The 22,052-nt window shown below is 37.0% G+C and overlaps 1 protein-coding gene across 1 annotated transcript in view; it reads right to left on the bottom strand.

The window, feature by feature from the left end:
• The window catches only part of LOC145685908 (uncharacterized), a 36,504-nt gene that overhangs the window by 13,669 nt on the left and 783 nt on the right, over positions 1-22,052 (bottom strand). The window contains exon 2 of the mRNA XM_081758664.1: positions 18,366-18,483. Within this exon, the coding sequence (XP_081614790.1) occupies positions 18,366-18,478 (113 nt within the window). The 5' untranslated portion in view covers positions 18,479-18,483. The remainder of the gene's footprint in view (positions 1-18,365; positions 18,484-22,052) is intronic.

The following is a 22,052-nucleotide window of genomic DNA, read 5'->3' as shown; positions in this document are numbered from 1 at the left end:
CTGAAAGTCTAAAAAATATCCCAAAAACCCAAGATCCTAAAAGGGTCCTTTCAGCAGTATATAAGTTATATTCATTGGACTTTCATATTTTATCCAAAAACTCATAGACATGAAATTGACTTACTGGGTACAATATGGACCTCTGGTGCTGTATCTATGAAACATTTAGATTTCTGTTGAATAATACCGCAATTTTATTTTTTAAAAAAAACTTCAACTTTCTATTGATAAACTTCAAGTAAAAATCTGTTTTCTTTTTTTTACATTACGAATAATGTTTGTATACGGCTGAACCGAAATGATAACTAATTATTCTTGATTAATATCTGGTATTCATTCTGATTAAACATAAAAACGCACTGTTTATTTACATTTCATTTTTTCAAAGTTTCAATGTAAAATCCCGCAGAAACCAGAATTTGTCGATTAAATTTTGAGTGGTGGATGGAGATGTAACATTCCATGCCCACCCCTTTAGACTGGACATTAGGTAGTGCATACTAATCTTCACAATATGTTTCAGTGAAACAAGATAATATTTTGGATATTATCAAGATAATATAAATAACTAATTAATTCTATGGCCTATGGAACCCGGAGGTTCAATGCCGCGTTCACAAAAGCTCTCCATTGACTTCTATCCTTAGGCAATTGAATCTAGTTTCTACTTTGTATCTCTATTTCTGCCAGATCCATCTTAATATTGTCCTCCCATCTGCGCCTAGGTCTTCCTAATGGTCGTTTTCCGATTGGTCTTCCAGTCAAGACTTTGAAAGCGTTTCTACTTTCTTCCATTCTAGCTACATGACCCGCCCATCTAAGCCTCCTAGACTTCACGACCCTAACAATGTTGGGTGAACCATATAAATTATGTAGTTCCTCGTTATGAAGTTTCCGCCATTCCCCATTCCCGTTCATCTTGGGTCCGAATATTCGTCTCAGGATCTTCCTCTCAAATACTTTTAAACGACTATGTTTCACAACCATACAGAGCAACAGGCATGATTATTGTTGTATATATTTTAACTTTCAAATTCCTCCACAGAACTCGCGACGACAAGAGATTCTGAACTGAATAATAACACGAATTCCCTGTTTTTAGTGGACATTTAATTTTTTCGTGAATATGTTTTTCGTCTGTTCTAGATATTTGAAAGTATCCACTTTACCAAAAGTATTATTTGATATTTTGACACATCCATAATTTGCAGTATTACGATTCCAACGAATTTCCATGTATTTAGTTTTCTCTGCATTTACTTCTAAAACCATCTCCTTTACATTTATTTCTATTGTTCTCCTATCATCCCCTATTATATTTACATTATCAGCATACGCAATAACCTGGTGAATACGATTCAGCTTTAGGCCTTGCTTGCTGTATTCCATTTTGCTTATTTTAATTTATTATTCAATAATACTAAAAACAAAACAAACAAAAAAGGTGCAAGTATCCTTAGCAGTCGTTCTTTGAGAAAAAAATGTTCCGGGGGCCTTACTGGTGCTATTCTATTTATTATTATATTATAGACATATTATTATCGGTCTCCTCCGGGGGGGCACTACCAGAGCTCCAGGGGGGAGGGGCAGTGCACCCCCAAAAAATTGTCTGAAAGAAACACTGATCCTTAGTATGGTGCGTTAATCGCTAAAAAGAAAAGACTGGAAAATCCAACGCAATTCTCGTTCCATGACTGGAAGGATGATTGCTTTTAAATTCCATTATATATTTAGAGGAATTTAGTTTCTAAAACAATACAGAATTTTTTCTTTATATTTTTGGCCCCGTAGAGTTTAATATATTTCGAGGTGAATACCAAACTTGAAAGGATTGATAAACACTGAAATAACGTTTTGAAATATCCATACGGTCTGCAGCGCTTCTTTTATAAGGGATTGAACGCTATAGACTCATACTGCTTATGTTATTTCTGCCCTATTTTCACGTGGAAGTCTGATGAAGACACGGTTATTATGTTGAAACTGTTACGTGATTTTTTTTTCACATATTATCACACAGCCTTGCTCAGTGTGTTATTGTGTAGCCTATTAGTATAAAGCTTATGTATAAAATATGATCATTCTTTTGTTGACATCATAGCCATATACGAGTGCGATCAGTAGATTGACTTCTTTTTAAGCTGTATATAATCAAAGTTTATTTGCACACCATATTAAGTTATGTATCGATAGAACATGAACAAAACTCTAATCTAATATTTGAACCGTGATGATACAGTGTCAACGATGTAACTTACATAATGATATGTTGTTGATGGATGTATTTTTAAAATGTAGTTTTTTACTAGAAAGAAAATACAATAGTATTTGCAAACTTCTCCTCCAGATGTCATGCAAGCTAACATTGAGAAGCATTGAGATTTGTTAATGACTGCCATCTGTCGGCGAAAGTGGAAACTGAAAAGTCTGGAGTTTTATTGATGTTGGCAAGCATAGCTCCAGTTTCATTTTTTTTTTTTTAAAGTAAAACAACATAAAAAGTTTGTTCACGGTACTTGATCAAACATTATACAAACTGTGATGAGGATGGACTCTCCTATTAACGTTCTTTGTTAGAACGTGAAACATTGCTTTTTGTGTTTGTGTGTATGCGTTTATTTTGACGAATGTACGTAACTCTGACGCGAAATTTCATGGAATTAAACGAAGACTTGCTAACATTGTACAGTTTGTTCTGAGAAATAAAATTAGGTCTCAGTGCATTCTCTAATCTAATCTATTAAACCAGTGCGCGATTGGTGATTTCAACAAAGTAGGGGGTAATAGACTTATCGGATTTATTGTCTTAAGATTCTTATAGGCATTTGCCAAAGGCTCTTCAGAAAACTATATTTTCATTAAGATCTCGCCATTTTACCTAAACATTGTAGGTTTATAATTAAATGTTAATTGCTTAATGCCATCTTAATTATTGTCCTTTATACAATTAATTTATACGGGAAATAAAACTGTTTTCTCTTAAATAAACTGGAATTGAGTTGATTTTGAGTTTAACGTCCCTTTCAACAGCAATGCTATATGAGACGGGACCTACTGATCAATGTGGAATCCGAACCACATGAGCTCATGCCAGGAATCGAAGCCGGGTCTCCCACTTCAAAGGTGAGTACGCAACCTCTTAGCCACGAAGGAGCTCTTAAATAAACTAGAATATCAATCCTGTGATTTTACTGATTTCTTTTTCTGCAAGTCCAGCTATGTCATTATATGCCCTTTGCTTTTTCAAAATGATTTATTTATAAGTTCAAATTTTATTACATAAACAGGGTGTTAATAAATTATACTGACAAACTTCACGAGGTGATTCCTCACATTAAAATAAGAAAAAAAGCGTTTATTTGAGTATCCGTGTTCACTGCTGTTAAGGTTTACTTTTTGTCTACTTTGAAATCCATCTTTGAAGTCCGTGCATTTCTGGAAATTATGTTGGTAGCATATTTGGGAATTATGCAGTGGCCACTGCCTTCTACATCCGTCCGAGTCGGTGGCAATGGCGGATCTAGAAAGTAAGAACTGGGGAGGCCAGCCGGAACCCAGACTATGATAACTATATCATGAGTTTACGCAAATTATTTTAATTTGAAATTCACTTCGTTAACAGGCACTAAAAATTTTAAAAAATGAATCATTTCTTTCACCAGTTACAGTTAAACGTGAAATTCGAATTAACAATTGTACACATTTACAGGTACCGTAGCTGAACTAATTAGTTCAGGGGCGTCATTTAGGGGGGGCGGGGAGGGATATTTGCCCTCCCCTGAGTTTGAGATTTATATAGATTTTATCAATAGAATAGTAGTAAGTCAGTGAAAAATGCGAAATTTTACTTATCTCAAGGGGTCTTGCCCCCCCAAGCCAAATCTGAAATGACGCTACTGGATTAGTTACAGGACATTGCGCTTTATATGTCAAAACATTGTACTTAACATTCAATTTAGAAATTGTCGGAGAAAATAAATGCTGAATATAAATACACAACTCATCACTATATTAATGTTATCCTAGAAGTATAAATGAAATGAAATCTTTAAGTTTTACATCCCACGGTTATGCCGGTGAGGCTAAAGGAGACGGTGAAGATGAGAAATGAATGAAATGGGGAATGAAGAAAATGGGAGGAAACGGGAGAACGCAGAGGAAACCCACGAGCATGGTGTTTGTCCACCACAAAGTCCACACGGCGCGAGCTGGGATCGAGTTGAGTTGAGTTGAATTTCAGTTTAGCGTCCCTTTCAGCAGCGAGGCTATATGAGACGTGGACCTACTGATTAACGTGGAATCCGAACTATATGAGCTCCCTCCTGGAATCGTACGCTAACCGTTGAGCCACGGAAGAGCTCTAGAGCTGGAATCGAACCCGGGACACCAAAGGCGCACATGCTAGCCACTAGACCAGCGGGGAGGGCATTAACCACTGAGCTACCGTGCCCCCTTATCCAAGAAGTGTCCAATAAAATATAAAAGTCAGTGCTTATTAAACCCTTGAATAAGATTTTCTGCTGTGGCATATTCTTTACTGCAAGACATGTTTTCAAAGGTCATGGATTCAATCAATGGTGACAGAGTGCTCATATCAACACTCCTGGTTCAGAGGTTGAAGGAGTATATTGAATGTCTATGTATTTCAAACTCTTCCCTATCATATAGCGCTTACTTCTGGTACGTGGGGTCCCTGGCTCGATTGTAAGTTTGTGGTGGACAGCATCGTATCCGTTGATTTTCCCGGGGCTACTCCTGTTTCCTCTCACATTTCATTCCACCAATTCTTCCATCATCATTCACTTGCCTTAATCATCGTCTTCCTTAGCCTAAAAAGCATAATCGTGGGACGTCAAACTGAAAATTTCATTTTTCTTCCCTATCAGTGGAAACTTTTTTGCCGGTCCTTGTATTCTATACTTATTGTTATTACGTAACTTCTGTTTCTCGTTTTATTTTCTATTTTCAGTGCTTCTTTTTAAATTATAACTTTATGATATTCGTTTTAGTGTTCTTTTTCAGGGCAGTCCGTATTTGACTAGTTGTGTTGATCATGACTTGGACAAATAACCACTCTGCTGATGTCCCCATTATTCCTTTAAATCAATCAATCGAATCAGTCTACGGGATCCGGAAATTGTTATAGATTTGTACCACTTCCGGTTTTAAGAGAAGGATAAATGTTGGGATGAAACCTATCCTACCGATGCTGAAGTCATATCAAAAAGCCGTTCCGTTATTTGCTCTATGAGATACAATATGGACACCGAAATAAAAGTTTTTTTTTATCACTTCTGATTTGAATAGGTAGGTTAAAGGTGAGATGGAAATTATTTTTTTGACACTGAATTCACAAAAAAAAGAAAGAAAAAAAATCTCCCTGACCGTTTTTGTTCTGATATCTGTCCACAAACAAATGGAGATAGTAATTTTATGACATTTCATATTTATTCTTAACACATAGTTTGGAAGCCTAAAAGCAGGTTTGAAAGTGTTCAAACGTCAAAAAGTTTCTCTTGTCAGTGAAGGCTAAATTAATGGCACTGACTCTGCATTCACGTCCAGCAGTAGATGTAGAGGAGAGAAAAGAAGAATCCTTGTTTATTAGCGAGGAGGAAACACTGTCCGCCAAAGACGGTGATATATAATTTTTTTAAACTAAACACAGTTAGTGGGACATGGGTGGAGCTAGGAGTTGTCTGCTGGGGGGAGGGGGCAGTGGGGACAGATCTTTTGGTCGGTCTCGGAGGTCTTGGTATGTGGCCATCTTGTAGGTGGCATTTTTATTTTTTGTCAAAAAGTAGGAGGGCAATGCTCCCATGCCCCCCATAACTCCACCCATGTACCGGTAGTGGGACTGTAGTTGACAAGTGCATAGACCATCATACAACATCAACTGTCACGATAGAGGCCATTTTTAGTGATATGAGGTGGAAAATTTTCTATTGTTTCGGAAAACTTTCCGCTATTTTTTTCCGGAAAATTTTCCGTTCTATCAGTGATGAAGTAACATTTCCTCATTAACCATAAAATTGATTGAATTCATGTATAGAAATGTTAAAAGTGAAAGATCTTTGAAGAATCTGAAATATTTCACGGCCCAGAAAATTTCCAGTACTATGTACAAAAAGGTGAAACAATTTTTCATGAATCGAAGATTTTTTCTGTCGTGTACGGAAAAATTGGAAAACTTTTTATGAGTCGGAAAGTTTTGATCGTTTTGAAGCCAAAAGTAAAACAACTTTATATGAATCGGAAAGTTTTATTACTCTATAGAAACAAGTGAAAGGAATTTTTATGGATCGGAAAATTTTCATTATGATGTAGAAACAAGTGGAAAAACTCTACATAAGCCGGATAATTTTGAATATTATGTATAGTGATGTTAGGTGGAAAATTTTTCCACTATCTTTAACTGCACATTTGAGCTATAAAATTGAATTCCGGTAGAGGAAAGTTAGACAGCAACAAATTATAATTTTACAATTAGCTTCGAGAACCACAAAATTTTCTAATATTTCTGTTTATTTTCAGCAAACGTTCAGTATTTGTTTCCATGAGTTACTTAGACTGGAATTTTGGGTAGTCAAAATTTACAGGAGATACTTTGTATTATCTCTACTTATTTAAATGTGTTATTTATTTATTTAAATGTGTGTGTTATTTATGAAACATTTTTGCAGAAATGAAGAATCGCTAGGTTTTCACTTCATTTAACTTTCTTTCAGACAATATTTAATACAAATAAATTTCACGGCTAAACAACGATGTAGGAATAAGTGGAGTATGTTCTTATGAATCCGAAAATTTTCATCACTGGCCATTTCCCACTACTCCTACTCAAGAAAGCTGGATTACAGGACCATTCTCCCGGCTTACTTTTGTTTGACCGTTACAGGCTTACCCCTATATATCTATCTTAAGTCAGGTTTTCCTAATCTGTGTCGCGCAGTCCCATGGGATGTGTCACGAAATTATAGAATTTAAAGTTAAACGAGTTTTCCAAAACAGTAATAACAATCTCAGATCAGACATCCAGTGTATTACAGGCTCTGACAAGTTTCATCATTTGTTTCTCTGTAACGTCACTTGATGTGAAAGTTGTGTTTAGAAGACAGTCTATCTACAATTATGTGCCTGATACTTAGATATTATATAGAAGCTTCTAGTCTAGTGTTATTGTAATTTATGTCACTGACCAAGGACTGAAATGCTGTTTTGCGCAACGAGAAGCGTAAGTTTATGGAAAATATTTCAAAGGTATATGAGAACTCTCTTTTCCTCTTTAGGATACATGTTTCAATGGAAATAAAATGATAAGGACCCATCCATCTGCAAACTATGTTCAAAAATTCTTTCAAATGTTCTAGTGGTTATTCTTCCTAAAAAATATAAGCTACGATTCATCGTCTTGAGATATGCATTTCAATTAAAGTAATTATAATGATAAAAACCCAAGCCATCCCAAGTGCTAATTATTTTAGAAAAAAAATATTTTAAGCGATCCAACGGTTCCGTTTCCTTACTAGAATCACGCTTGTGGCCTTTATAAGATTGTAATATATCAGTCCTACGTCCGTACGTTACTCCACACGATAATTCTTGAACTAAAGTGAATTTTTGAATTGTGTGTTTGCGTGTGTGTTTTTTTTCAATCGACAGCAAGAGCGATTATCTCATTTGAGATCGTTAATGGAATCAATCCGTTAACATATACAGGACTAGCGAACGTTAACGGTGGTTATCCATATCTCGTTTAAAACCTATAACATTCCCTGGCTTCTACGCAACCAGCACATTAGCAAAGAAATGTTGGTTGCCTACAATACAAGGATATGTAGGTTTTCTTACTCCAATTATCTCAGCCGAGTTCGTTAATGGAGTCAATCCGTTAACATTTTTAGGGTAATGATGGCTATCCAAATTCTGTTTAAAATGTATAACATTATACAGCTTCTATGCAACCTACACATCAGCAAAGAAATGTTGATTGCCTATAATACAAGGATATAAGGTTTTCTTCCTCCAATATCTCAGCCGAGTTCGTTAATGGAGTCAATCCATTAACATTTTTACGGGTAATGATGGCTATCCAAATCCTGTTTAAAATCTATTATACAGCTTCTATGCAACCTACACAATAGCAAAGAAATGCAGGTTGTATATAATACAAGGATATGTAGGTTTTCTTACTCCAATGTATCAACCGAGTTCTTTAATGGAGACAATCCACTAACATCCTCACGGGTAACGTTGACTTTTACGGGACGACTCTCCATATCCCATTTTTCTACTATTGAAACAAAGGTGTATAATAGGGTGGAGTGAAATAGTGGTCCAAAAATTTTTTTTGGAATTAATTTTTCTAATAGGGCGGAAAAGTTGCCTTACCATTAGAGTACTGTATCACAAAAATATTAGTCTCGTTAATTAATTCCTTTGGGTGCCACATGGGACTTGAAATTTGGCTGAAATCCAATATTTTTATCCGTATTGGTAAAAGAGACAAAATTATTTTTTTCTGTATTATTTTTTCTAATAGAGAGAAAAAGTTGCCTTACCATTAGAGTACTGTGCCACAGAAATATTAGTCTCCTAAGTCATTTCCTTTGGGTGCTACACGGACTTGAAATTTGGCTGAAATACGTCATATGTATTTTTAACAGTATTGTGAAATGAGGCAATTTTTTTTCTGTTCGGAAAAGTTGTTATACAACAATATTGTATCACAGAAACCTCACTCCTCTGAGTCAGTTCCTTTTAGTATTACAGATATAGAGGGCTCGAAAAGTTAGTTGTAACGTACTTATATTTTTACATTATACTTGAATGGAAAAATAAAACTAAGTATCTTACATGGTTTGGGTACAAAACCTCGCGGCCAGAATCTCGCGGCGACAACCTCGCGGACCAAAACCTCGCCTGGCCAAAACCTCGCCTCCCAAAACCTCGCGGCCCAAAATCTCGCCAGGCCGAAACCTCGCCTGGCCAAAACCTCGCCGCCCAAAACCTCGCGGGACAAAATCTCGCCGGGCCAAAACCCCGCCTGGCCAAAACCTCGCCGCCCAAAACGTCGCGGGCCAGAATCTCGCGGGGCCAAAACCTCGCCTGGCCAAAACATCGCCACCCAAAACCTCGCGGGCCAAAATCTCGCCGGGCCAAAACCTCGCGCCCCAAAATATCGCCATACCCAAAATCTCGCCTGACCAAAATGTAAATGTTCCAACAGATGATAAGGATGACGGTATAGAAGACGCTGTTTCAGAAGAAGTAGCACGGGTATTTGACCAAGTCCCGCGATACCATATGAAAATTCTATTTCTGTATTAGAGGATTTCAATGTGAAGGTAGGGCGACAGGATGTTTTTAAGCTGGTTATAGGGAAAGAAAGTCTGCATAAGGAAAGTAATGACAACTAACGAGGTTAGTTTCGTGAGCTTTGGAACATCCAAAAACTTAAAATTTTAACAAAAATCTAATAATATTTATGAAAATATAAAACAATATATGAGTTTTTTTTTACGACGTCCCTTGATTATGTCCTATAGGTTATTATTATTATTATTATTATTATTATTATTATTATTATTATTATTATTATTATTATTATTATTATTATTATTATTATTATTATTATTATTATTTGTAATGTGGAATTGCATATTAGGAAACACATTGGGTAAATTTTAAAGAAAAGTTTCATTCGCGGCGAGGTTTTGGCACGGCGAGATTTTGGGCGGCGAGGTTTTGGCCCGGCGAGATTTTGTCCCGCGAGGTTTTGGGCGGCGAGGTTTTGGCCACGCGAGGTTTTGGCCCGGCGAGATTTTGTCCCGCGAAGTTCTGGGCGGCGAGGTTTTGGCCACGCGAGATTTTGGCCCGGCGAGATTTTGTCCCGCGAGGTTTTGGGAAGCGAGGTTTTGGCCACGCGAGGTTTTGGCCCGGCGAGATTTTGTCCCGCGAGGTTTTGGCCGGCGAGATTTTGGGCGGCGATGTTTCGGCCGCGAGATTTTGTCCGTATACCATCTTGGTTACATACATGCTATATTCGAATACAACATCTTTATAATTATTACAAATATTACACAAGTTTCATAACATCAACTTTTTTGTTTCTTATCTTAGTTTGAAAATCAGTTGGAAAATCTTTATAAACATATGTGAACAAACATAAAAAAGAACACTACCTTGTACGTAAAATTGGACTAGATTTATGTGTAGTCTGTATTACCCTACGTATATACTCGACTACAGGCATCATGGATAAATACTGTATATTAGTAATATTAGAGAAGTTAGTCAGGCGATTTTTCATTCTTGTCTGTTTGAATATAAGCTAAGAAAGCTTTATAATATGATATGTGAAAAAAAGATCACAAAACTACACCACTCAGTACAAACATAAGATTTAGGTTTTTGTGTGTAGTGTATGTTAGACATCTTCACACAATTTTTAGATTAATTGCAAATATAAGAAAAGTCATGTAATGACATGAACATTTCTGATCTCAGTTTGAAAATAACCTAGGAAATCTTAATATACAAATAATATGTGAAAACATGACAAAATACATTACTTTCTATTCTTGAAAATGAGCTAGGAAAACTTCATATCAAAATAATATGTGGAGATACATGTCAACATACATTACACTGTAGAAAACTCTGACTTTGTGTTGAAGACAGGCGTACGTCTTCGGGACTCGAGTCTTGCCCTTATGTATCCATCTCGTGCACTTACATCACAAACCCAAGACGATGCTTCTGTCACCAATTTTACACATCGTTCTACAGCTTGGCTAAGGCATGGAATATTCGGAATTTCAATATTTGTGGTATCACCTTGAATGACTCTATGAATATTCGCAGCAGTGAGATCCATAATAAATGTGTGTGGGGGGGGGGGGCAAGTTATAGCCAAATCTGTCCAGTTTATGAGTTCTATGTAGTCTTCAGCTTCAAAATTGAGTAATGGAATGTCGTAATTTCTGATTCCAGGCATTTGCGAGGTTTTTGCCTTAAGGACTCGTCGAAACCCCAGTTCTCTGATATGTTTCTTCTTATCTGTCATCATAGAGAGGAGAATGTTTTCAGGATGTGCAAAGTATCCATTTCTTTGAAGCACAGTATCAATGACAGCCTTGTACTTTTCAGAAAGGAAGCGCGATAACTGAATTATTTTGAAGAAATGTCTTGATTCATCTGTGCCAAAACGTTTCTGTTTTATGCTGAACCAAACTGGCGCATACACTTTTACAACATACTGAGAGAGCACGTTTAATTCTTCTGAAGAGTTTGGTGTAGTTACATACAATCGAATAATTCTGTTTGCTGTAGGAACCCACCTGACGTGCGAAATGTTTCCTGGATAGCGTTTTGCCAAAGAATCAGGAAAATGTCCATATGAAACAGCCCTGCAAATCTCATACAAATATTTCTGATCCGCACTGAGATCATTATAATTCTCGAAATCTGAAAGGTGGCTCTCAATTACATCTTATTCCACAACTGGTTGATTTTCACAATCTAATAATGATCTTCCAATCTGTCCAGAAAATGCATGAGGACCTGTTGTCTTATCAATTGATTCTAGCAAATGTCTTAAAGAGAGCTCATTTACGTGCAGCAGACAAACCAACCATTGCAATAGTCTCTGAACAGACTCTTCTAAACGTCGTATTATTCCACCCTTTCTGCCAGTGTTTGTAGCAGTCCTTGTATTTGTAGCACGAAAATTTGAAATATTTTCACTCTACGTATTGTAAAATGCTTTGGCAAAATAAAAACACATACTCTCTATTTCAATTCTTTTTAGTTCAAGTTTCTAAGACAATTATTTGGCAGTATATCAACAATTCCTCATACTGGTGGCACCCAAAGATAATATATTTCAACGAAAATAAATATTGATTTTTAAAATACTTACTACACGTGTAAGTAGCAATAATCCCGCACTATTAGAATACCGATGTGCAAACTTCAATTTTTCACTCCACCCTAGTGTATAATTGTAGAATGTTCTAAGTATTACATCGCGCCGTTAGATGGCAGTAAACATCGTCCGGGCCTGACATCTACCGTACAAAACTGGAAATTTCTGAACGTAATGATCTCTACTGTCTTTAGTAGAGTTTATTTTATTTATTGATTTTTTTTTTTTTTGCCATTTTATGAAATATAAAAGGGAAATTAAAATATTTTAGAAATTGCCCCCTCCTTTTCTCCCTTAGTAAACAGAATTTTCAGAAACGCTGCGGCACGTGGCCAATTAATTTCAACGAGGAATCTATGTAGGCCTACCGAATTTTATCTCTTTAACCTTGAGGGTCTCCTGAAATACTTTATACTCCGCTTCACCTCTTAGGAGACGCATTTTAATCACAGACATGATTGAAACCCAACTTAAGGTATACACTAGATATGTTTCAAAATTCATTAGAAACGGTTCAACGGTTGAATTTTTATAGCGGACGAACGTAGAAAACATAGGACCAGACACACACCCAGAAATTTCTGTTATTTATTTATTTATTTATTTATTTATTTATTTATTTATTTAACAACCACCAGATACAGCTCAGAGGCCATTTTACAATGGATATCTAACAACAACAATAACAACAATGGAAAGGATTTGGGAAGGTGTCGGCCAGGGCCTATTTAGTAGGTACCATCCCGGCATTTGCCTGGTAGAACTGAGGAAAACCCTGGAAAACCCCAGTCAGGATGGTCGGCAGTGAGATTCAAACCCGCGACCTCCCGAATGCGAAGCCAACGCTCTACCACTTGAGCTACTTCGCTCGGTTGGGAGGGGACCAAAGTTTAGGAGGTCCAATAATACAGAACACTACATTTGTATGGTACCGAACGAGTGTTATTCTACAGCCGAAGAAACGATAAGTGATTTTTAAGTACTGCTGTCTATATTGTAACGAAAAAAGATAAAACTAGATTGTTTTCGTCAGAGAAGAAAGAGTACAGATGATAAGGTCAAATCTTAAGTCTACGTCAGTCACTTCTCTGCTAAACAAGTTCTATTAAGAAAGGATACAAAGATATGTCAAGTTACTAAGTTTGCAAGAGGAGGGTCCGGACGGGGTGGACACCCGCGCGTGTGCGCCTCTGTAAAGAACCATTCAGCTTATGTCAGTAAAATGTGTTGTCAGTCCAACAAGATCGAGAACTACCGCTTTACTTATGAATATGAGAAATTATGACAAGGATTTGCGAACATTTTCAGCCATTGTAACACTTCTCTAATGCATTAAGTACGGAAGAAATCATCAAAAGTCCATAGAAGAGTTAAAAAAAAAAAAAGCCTGTTCGTAAATGGCTTAATGGAAATGCTATACATTTTGACTGAGTTCGCAACAAAAGAGCTATATTTCATAACGCTTTATGCAGTAATATTCCATGTATTTCCTGATGTACACCAGAAAGTAAAACCAACTGGGGAGGGAAAAAAAACTGGTTGTAACTGTGTATGCTTTCTCCTCTGACGTCATTGATCGTTAGCTCTCCATGGTTTTAATTTTTTTCCTGGTTTTTTATACTGCGCTTCGTAGATTTTCATATGGTGCTTGTTGGACGGTCGATCCATATTTGGCACGTGAAATAATAACATGCTACTGGCAACACTAGATGCCTATGGCCATAATGTACGTCACAATGGACTAACCCAGAAATAATAATTAAAAAATATGAAGAAAAAAGATTTTAAAAAACAGGTGACAGGGGAAACAGTTGATATAATGCAGAATTCTATGTGCAGATTGAAATACAGGTAACGAAACGAGTTGGTAGATACTAGATAGTCAGTCTTTGTTTAATATACGTAGCGTACGTATTTCGTTTCTTTCCATTTTGCATACTATGCCATCAAAATTCATATTTTCAAACAATGTAACTGCTCCAAAATTTGATCAGGTAAAAAGTTTAAGTAATTATACAAGTAGATGTGTCGCAGAGGCGGCCATGAATGCAGTCAGTCATACCGGTAAAAATTAAAAGTTTTTCGCTTGAAATTTTTTTTTTAAAAAAAGAAGACTTTCTTAACGTACTAATTGTCGCATATAACAATAAACATTATTAGATAACCTTTATTTTTTTTAGTTCCAAGTGATAAAACTTTATTTTTTTTACCATGTGACTTTCCTCACGAGCCGCATCTGGGATCTCTGTCACTGTTAGAAGTATGTGTGTCAGAAGAAGATAAGCAACAATAAATACAATCTGGTTCTTAGGAATGTATTATTTTTACATTTACAGTGGGCTCGTAAATAATCTCCTTTAGTAAAATTAAAACCATTTCCGATAGAAAATGAGTTCATTAACTGTTCACCAACATTCAATTGATTACATGTTTCCATTAAAACATTTTTCTTTGATGTACTCATACATTGGAAAGCACGGTGGATCGGTGGCACAGCGCTCAACTCTAGTGAGAGGGGTCCCTCGTACGATCCTCACCCACACACACATCGTGTCTGTGGGTTTCCTCGAAGATCCTTCGTTTTCTCCCCCATTCTCATTCCACCAATTATTTCACAAACATTCAGTTTCATTAATCATCCATATTCTTAGGCTTAAAGAACATAATCGTGGGTCCAATAGTGGATCTACTTGGGGACCGAGGGAGCCTAGGTCCCCAGGATTTTGAGTGAAAAAAATAATTTAAGCTATTATAGGTATAGCTACATGTATAGGTTACTATAGGGAACAGATATAAACAAAGGAACATATAATCACACATTTATATATATATATATCTATATATATATATCTATATCTATATCTATATCTATATCTATATCTATATCTATATCTATATCTATATATATATATATCTATATATATCTATATCTATCTATCTATATATATATATATATATATATATATATATATATATATATATATATATATATATCTATATATATCTATCTATCTATATATATATATCTATATATATATATATATATATATATATATATATATATATATATATATATATATATATATATATATATATATATATATATCGAGAGAGAGAGAGTCAGAGGGGAGTGCACCAATAACTGCCAGTACATTTGAATTGAATGGGAATTTTTTAAATGCCTTTAGGCACCTGTGGTGTGAATGAGGAAATGCCCTGGAAATCCTAAGTATCTGTTCTCGGTGAATCCTTTTGTTGAACTTTTAGAAAATTGACTTAAACTATCGATTTTGCAAAACTTTCCTTTGTTTTAAGCCCAAATGGAAACATGACAGCAGAAATTTTCAGAAAGTGTTGTTATTTTCACTACTACCTTCTCACTTTCCTAGTTTCGATTCAGTATTTGATGATTGAATAACACATTAGTAATGTTATAATATTTCTTTTGTATATATAGTTTGTTGTATCACATAAAAAGTACTTACTCTACCAAAAATATTTCGTGAAACTACGATTTCCGTGTCTTTTTTTTTTAAGTTTATAGTTTAGAAAGATATACGAATTTGAAATTCTGGGATTACCACATTAAAGTTGAATAATGAAAATTAAAAGAAATTTAAAAATGAAACCAAACATACGGTATATGGAGAATTTAAAATAAGTTCCATTTAAAGAGAGACGTAAGAACGCACTACTTTTTTCTTTTTTTAATCTTTATAGATCCACTAGCAAAGTTTTTTGTCAAATATTTTAGACATATTTGAACCTATTTTCGCTCTCCTTGGGATAGTTAAATCAAACTGCAATGATAGAAACCCAACCCAACTCAAGTGCCAACCATGTTCAAAAAATAATTTTAAACGTGTCAACCGATTCCTAACATTGAACATCTTATGAATACAAAATAAGGAAATTAAAATATATAATTTTTGGAAACGCTCGAACCATGAGTTGATGTACAGTTTTATCTCTCTAACTTACGGAGCTTCTGTCTGCGATACTTTATTTTTAGATAAAATTTGAACCTTCTTTAGGCACTATAATCAAAATGACGTAATAAAAACACACCTCGAAATGAAATCTTCCAGTTTAACGTCCCTCGATTACGTCCTTTAAGCTAAAGGAGACGATGATTGAGGCAAGTGAATAAGGATGAAAGAATTGATGGAATGAGAAAGTAGGAGGAGACGGGAGAACCTCGAGAAAACCCACGAACACAATGTTTTCTACCGCAGACTTACTTGGTCGGGGAACGAACCAGGGAAATCATGTACCAGAGCTACCGTGCCTTCCAATTAGACTCAAAGTAAGTACTCATTATGTTACAAAACTCATTGCAAACAGTTCAATGGATTGATACATGGGACACACAATCCGTTATGAACATATACACACTCAAATAAATAACTGATGAATCTAGTCTGTAAATGTGATTGAGGGGGAGGGGCTTTCTAGTGCGCCCTCTCTTTCGTAAGCACATCATGAAGGTAGAGGGAAAGAAGAAATTAAATTATGAAAATATAATAAAGAAAAATTTATGTTAAAGAAATGTAGAAATTGAAATGTAAGAATAGAAAAATCTCAAAAATCATATTTTCACAAATTTAACATACGAAGAAATTGAATGAAAAATTTATCTATCAAAGAAATCTAAAATATATAGTAAGAAATTCGTCTTTTATCAGTTCGAGACTTTGGCATAGGTAGGAGAAATTTGACTCAGCTCAAAATTTCCCTCTCTTCCTTAGTAGAGTGATATCGATTTTTATTATTATTATTATTATTATTTGCGTTTACTGTTCCTTTCAGCAGCAAGGCTACAGCTTAATGTGGAGATCCCAACCACAAAGAATTGAATCCGAATTTCCCGCGACAAAGGTGCGTACGCTATCCACATAGTTACGAGAGCTCAGTCATATCGAAAATGAATTCTGGTTGCTTGCAGTATGCTCGATTTCTGATCTGAGGTTTCATCGATTTTTTTACTATTCATCAGAAAAAGGATGAATTTTAATAGCAAGTTAATTATATATTTATTATATTCTTCATTTTTTGAATCTCTTTCTCGTTAGCATATAGACCCTAGACCCTACATGAAAATTTAGCATCTATAGGTAAAGATAGATATCATTAAAAAAAGAAAATAGATGTTGAAGTTTTTTTCCTCGTTAACCGAATTATGTTAGCGCTCTCAACTTCGATGTGTGTGGTCGCTGTTTCCTATTCTGGTGAAAGTATTAAAATTTTTGGGTGTTGATCCAGCATTATGAAACAATTGGAAAGCTACCGAGCGAAGTAGCTCAAGTGATAGAGCGTTGGCTTCGCATTCGGGAGGTCGTGGGTTCGATTTCCGCTGCCGACCATCCTGACTGGGGTTTTACAGGGTTTCCCTCAGTCCTACCAGTCAAATGCTGGGATGGTGCCTACTAAACAGGACCTGGCCGATACATTCCCAAATCCTTTCCATTGTTGTTGTTGTTAGATATCCAGTATAAAATGGCTTCTGAGCTGTGTCTGGAGATTGTTAAATAAATAAATAAATAAAATAAAATAAAATGAAATAATTCAGTTTCACGTCCTACGAATGTGCCCTTTTGGCTAAGGGAGACGGATGATTAAAGCAAGTGAATGATGATGGAATAGTTGGTAGAATGAGAGTGTGGGAGGAAACAGGAGTACCCCGAGAAAACCCACGGACACAATGTTGTCCACCACAAAATTATTTGGCCGGAGATCGAACTAGGAACCCAATGTATCAGAGATAAGAACTTTACTGCTGAGCCACCACACCGTGCCCCTTACTACTAGAATTGAGAGGTAGCGAACACTCCTTCGCAAAGTCAGACATAATGGCACCTAGGAACCGATGTATGACCAGGGCCGTGCCGTGGAAAATCAGCGCCCGGGGCGAGAGTATACGACAACGCCCCATACATATATTCCAAGCATTTTTCCTTATCTTTTTTCCTTTTTTTCTCCCGAATTTTTGGCCCCCTTACTTCGGCGCCCGGGGCCGTCGCCCCGCTCGCCCCCCCCCCGACGGTACGAACCTAGTACTGACGACCCGTCACCTAATTTAACAGACAATAGCGACTTGTGGTCAACCATAGGCTGTAGCGCCAGAGAGTTTACTTTAGTATTTGTTACTATCGGTTAGCTAATTTTATTAGCCTTTCAGTACTGTACAAATAAAGGAAACTAAAAAGAATGTGATCCACTTATTATCCATCTCCCAGGATAATTTTCTGGCTACGCCACTGGTTCGAGAGAAGGAAAGTCTTAAGAAGGCACTGATAATTGTCCAGAAACGTTCTGGTGGCGGACTAATCACCACTTCTATAGCCTTAATACTATTGGAAAATAAGACTTATAAATCATTATCTCGTCTATACTCAATCATATGTATTCTTTGATATAATAGAATCTCTTTACTCACCTGATAACATTGTTGATTACCGCCTGTCTTTTTGTTCTTATGGACTTCTGGGCATTCACTTCAGCGAAACACCATATTAGGAAAAGCCAAAATAAACTGGTGAGTATTTTCATTGCACCTTTAAAAATATAGAAATTGTTTTGGTTTAAACTCAAAAACAAGTCAGCAGGAAAGTTATGTTACACTATAATTATTAACACTTTATTTCTACGTTTGGAAAACCTTTTTCAACACTTAGATGCCTCTTTGTTTCACTATTTGTTATGAAATTCTAATACTACATACTGGCCAAAAAAGTTAGTAAAATAAGGGATGTAGGATTTAGATTTCTGGGCTTTCGGCATCTAAGGCCATTTAGCCCGTCACGATTTGAGGGATGACGTCCCTCGGCGAGCACACAATCCGGGGAAAGGGAATGAAGAAAGGATTGGGGAAGGAAGGAGGCGGCCTGGGACCTATAAGTTAGGTACCACCCCGGCATTTGCCTGGTGTGAATGAGGAAAACCCAGGAGAACCTCATTCAGGGTGGCTGGCCTGAAAAAGCGTGTTACACTTTTTCGACCGAGTGACCCCACCGGGAATCGAACCCGGGACCGTAGTAAAATAAGGAACTATAGATCGGAATTATAGTGATCGCATGGAGTCGTGAAGCTTGACCTAAATCTACTAATTTCGGCAACCAATAGAATGCAAGGGTGTGTCCCGGTCGTCAATCCCCCACCCATGAAATTTTGTCAGTGTCGTCTCTCGCGCAATACAGAGAGCATCTCCTGAGGGTACAATGTTGTCGGATTGCTGCGAAGTTTCGTTTTGTTTGTTTTTATTGTTGTTTTCGGGTTTTCTTTTGAATACTTGCTGTTGTTACTGTTATCGTTTAATTCAAATAATTGCTAGTGTTCGTGTTATAGTTCTTTAAACACTGTTTTTGTCGCTGGTCGGTCATGTCCTCTAAGTTTGGCAACATTGTTGGTGCACGTCTGTTGGTTCACGTTTTCTCAAGTGTGGGTTCGGAAGGCAGCTCCACGAATCGTACCGAATTCTCCCGACCCATCACACATGATGAAAGGCAGTTCTATGATTAGTGTCGAGTCCAAGCTTCACGAATCGTCGCAGTCACTATAGTTTCATTATCATAAGTATGTCACCACCATTGCAGGTCAGTGCAGGTGATTTATCACACTACAGTCCTTAGCAGCCCCGTATTTATGCATAGGCTACAGGGCCCGGGCCAGGGCGGTATATTGTCCACGAGAGAGAAAATTAAGGAAGATTTATATTGAAAATAATGTTGGTACCTTAGTGGGACTGAGTTTTCTGATTACGACGCTACTAGCGCTAGAAAGAGCTGGAGTTGTAGCTTATTTTCTGCTAGCATAATATGTGCATTTTGTTGTATTCGTCCCACCCCGTTTAGTGTTTCTTTCAGAAACAATGTTCCAGGGGGCCACACTTAGTATTCCGGGGTGCACTGCTAGTACTGTTCTATTTATTATTATATTATAGACGTACTATTTTAATTTTCTACGGGGGGCACTCTCAGAGCTCCGTGGGACAGTGCCCCCCAAAAATATGTCTGGAAGAAACACTGGCCCCGTTGCAAGTGGCTAAATGTAAGAGTGGCTGTACTTTTTGGGCCTATACGAAGAAATAATTAGAATGTATGTAAACATTTCTAGGGCCTAAAGAGAGAGAGGCGCAAAATTTTCTTGAATCTTAAATACGGGCCTGGTTCTCAACTAACTCTTTTGTCTTCACTTAACAACTGTCCGTTTTAATACTCTCGATCAATTGTTCCCCCTTAGCGCCTTTCCTCACACCATTTCTATCACATCCATCACGACACAATTCCTTCTTAGATATTGTCCCTATCAGTTTCTTTTCCATTCTTACTTTTGAGCGACGGTAAGACGAAAGAAAATATAGTAATCGTTAAAAAATAAAAATCGAAATCGAGATTTCAATAAATTGACACTATCATAGTCTCTCAATGCCGATAAAGTTACTTTTGAATGTCCATTTGTTCGTTCGTTTTAAGTATACTGTGCCAAGAGACCACAGACCATACTGTTCAAAGTACCTAAACCAAAATTTAAACTTCGGGACCCCATTTCCGAGGCCTCGGGGCCCGGGTCCGTTTTCTGACATCACCAATATGCTAAGGCGACCAGGACCTTTCCAACGCCGCCATCCACGCCTAGCAAATCTATGTTTATGAGGCTAATAGATGGAACCCGAGTCTAAAATTTCAGGACTCCATTTCTGGAGTCTCGGGGCCATGGCCCGATTTTTGACATCACTACTGTGCCCAGGTGACCCGAACCTTTCCAACCCACGTCGTATAGACAAATAGAAAGGACCCGTGCCCAAAACTTCGGGATCCCATTTCTGGGGCCTCGGGTCCCGGACCCAATTCGTGACATCAGACGCATCTACAACTTCATACCTAAAACTGTTTCCCTACCGTAGGAGAATCGGCTCTACGATTTTTCTCGAAACCACATCTAATGACTTTGTTTAAAATTTCATAAATCAGTATTTAATGAACCATCATATGGTATAAGTCATTTTTCGAGGAAAACCCCGAAAGGGAAGTTTACTCTTAGCGGTAAATTCCATTCGGACGATTTTCTCGAAATGAATCAGACTTTAATAAGAATTGCAACATGACCTGATTTAATTGCAAATATCAAATACCTGCTACACCCGGTATATAGCTTCCTAGCACTTCTTGGTTTCCGTCCAATCTTGTCTACACCCATACTTCGAAAGTCTTTACTTATTTTGGTACTCAAATATTAGAATACACTAGTTCATATGCTGGTTGGACGAAGAAGTGGTACCAAGAAAGTTTAGTGTGGTAACCCGTACCTCCTATCTTTTATTACTTACATTGAATACAGTATATACTGGGTATGGCAGATATTTGACAACAAACATTATATGTGACACAGTATTCTGTATGTCGTTGTTACGAATCCTTTGTTTTACAGGGAAACATGGAAGAACCTAAGCTAACCCAGGAAATGAGGAGGCATGCTGTCATTGTCTCCTTGGTTGCAGGCCACTCCGATCCAAAGATCTTTTCATTTCCTCTTCAAGCGTAAGAGAGAAGTGGGGGTTGCCAGGGGAAGTGTGGTCACTTTTTCTCACACGAAATGACTTGTCGGTGTTCGGACATTATCAGGATGCCGAAATCTGTCCGTTCTGCCTAAGCTGCCGTCGATGAAGATGCTGGGAAGTCAGGACGGTGGTAGCTCGTTGGTATGTGCCTAGACAAAACATGGTTTATGAGAACCTTCGTTACAAATCGTACGTGATGCGGAGAAGATGGTTCTTGTTCGAGAGAACCAGGACAATCCAACTGACCGAAACCAAACATCTCATGAACAACTTGAAACTTCCGGAGTACTCCGCTTTTTATCCAATGAGAAAAACTTTATCCAGGGCGAGAAGGGAAACCGCAAAAATGGTCGGTGGCTGTGTAAAAGCCACGAGGAGCATTTTAAATTTGAACGCATTACACTGGTTCGGATTCCAACTTAAACTGTAGGTTCACGTCTCATATAGCCTCAGTGCTGCAAAGAGACGCTGAACTTCAACTAATCAAAAATCATATTACTATACAAGATGTTTGCAAATAGTTTATTGAATGCAAAAACAAATACAGTGCTACCAGAATACACTATA

The sequence above is a fragment of the Thermobia domestica genome, chromosome 5 (assembly GCF_964235325.1).
Source record: "Thermobia domestica chromosome 5, izTheDome1.hap1.1, whole genome shotgun sequence".
Taxonomy (NCBI): Eukaryota; Metazoa; Arthropoda; class Insecta; order Zygentoma; family Lepismatidae; genus Thermobia; species Thermobia domestica.
The sequence above is the reverse complement of the archived record's forward strand: the minus strand, read 5'-3'. Positions and strand labels throughout refer to the sequence as shown.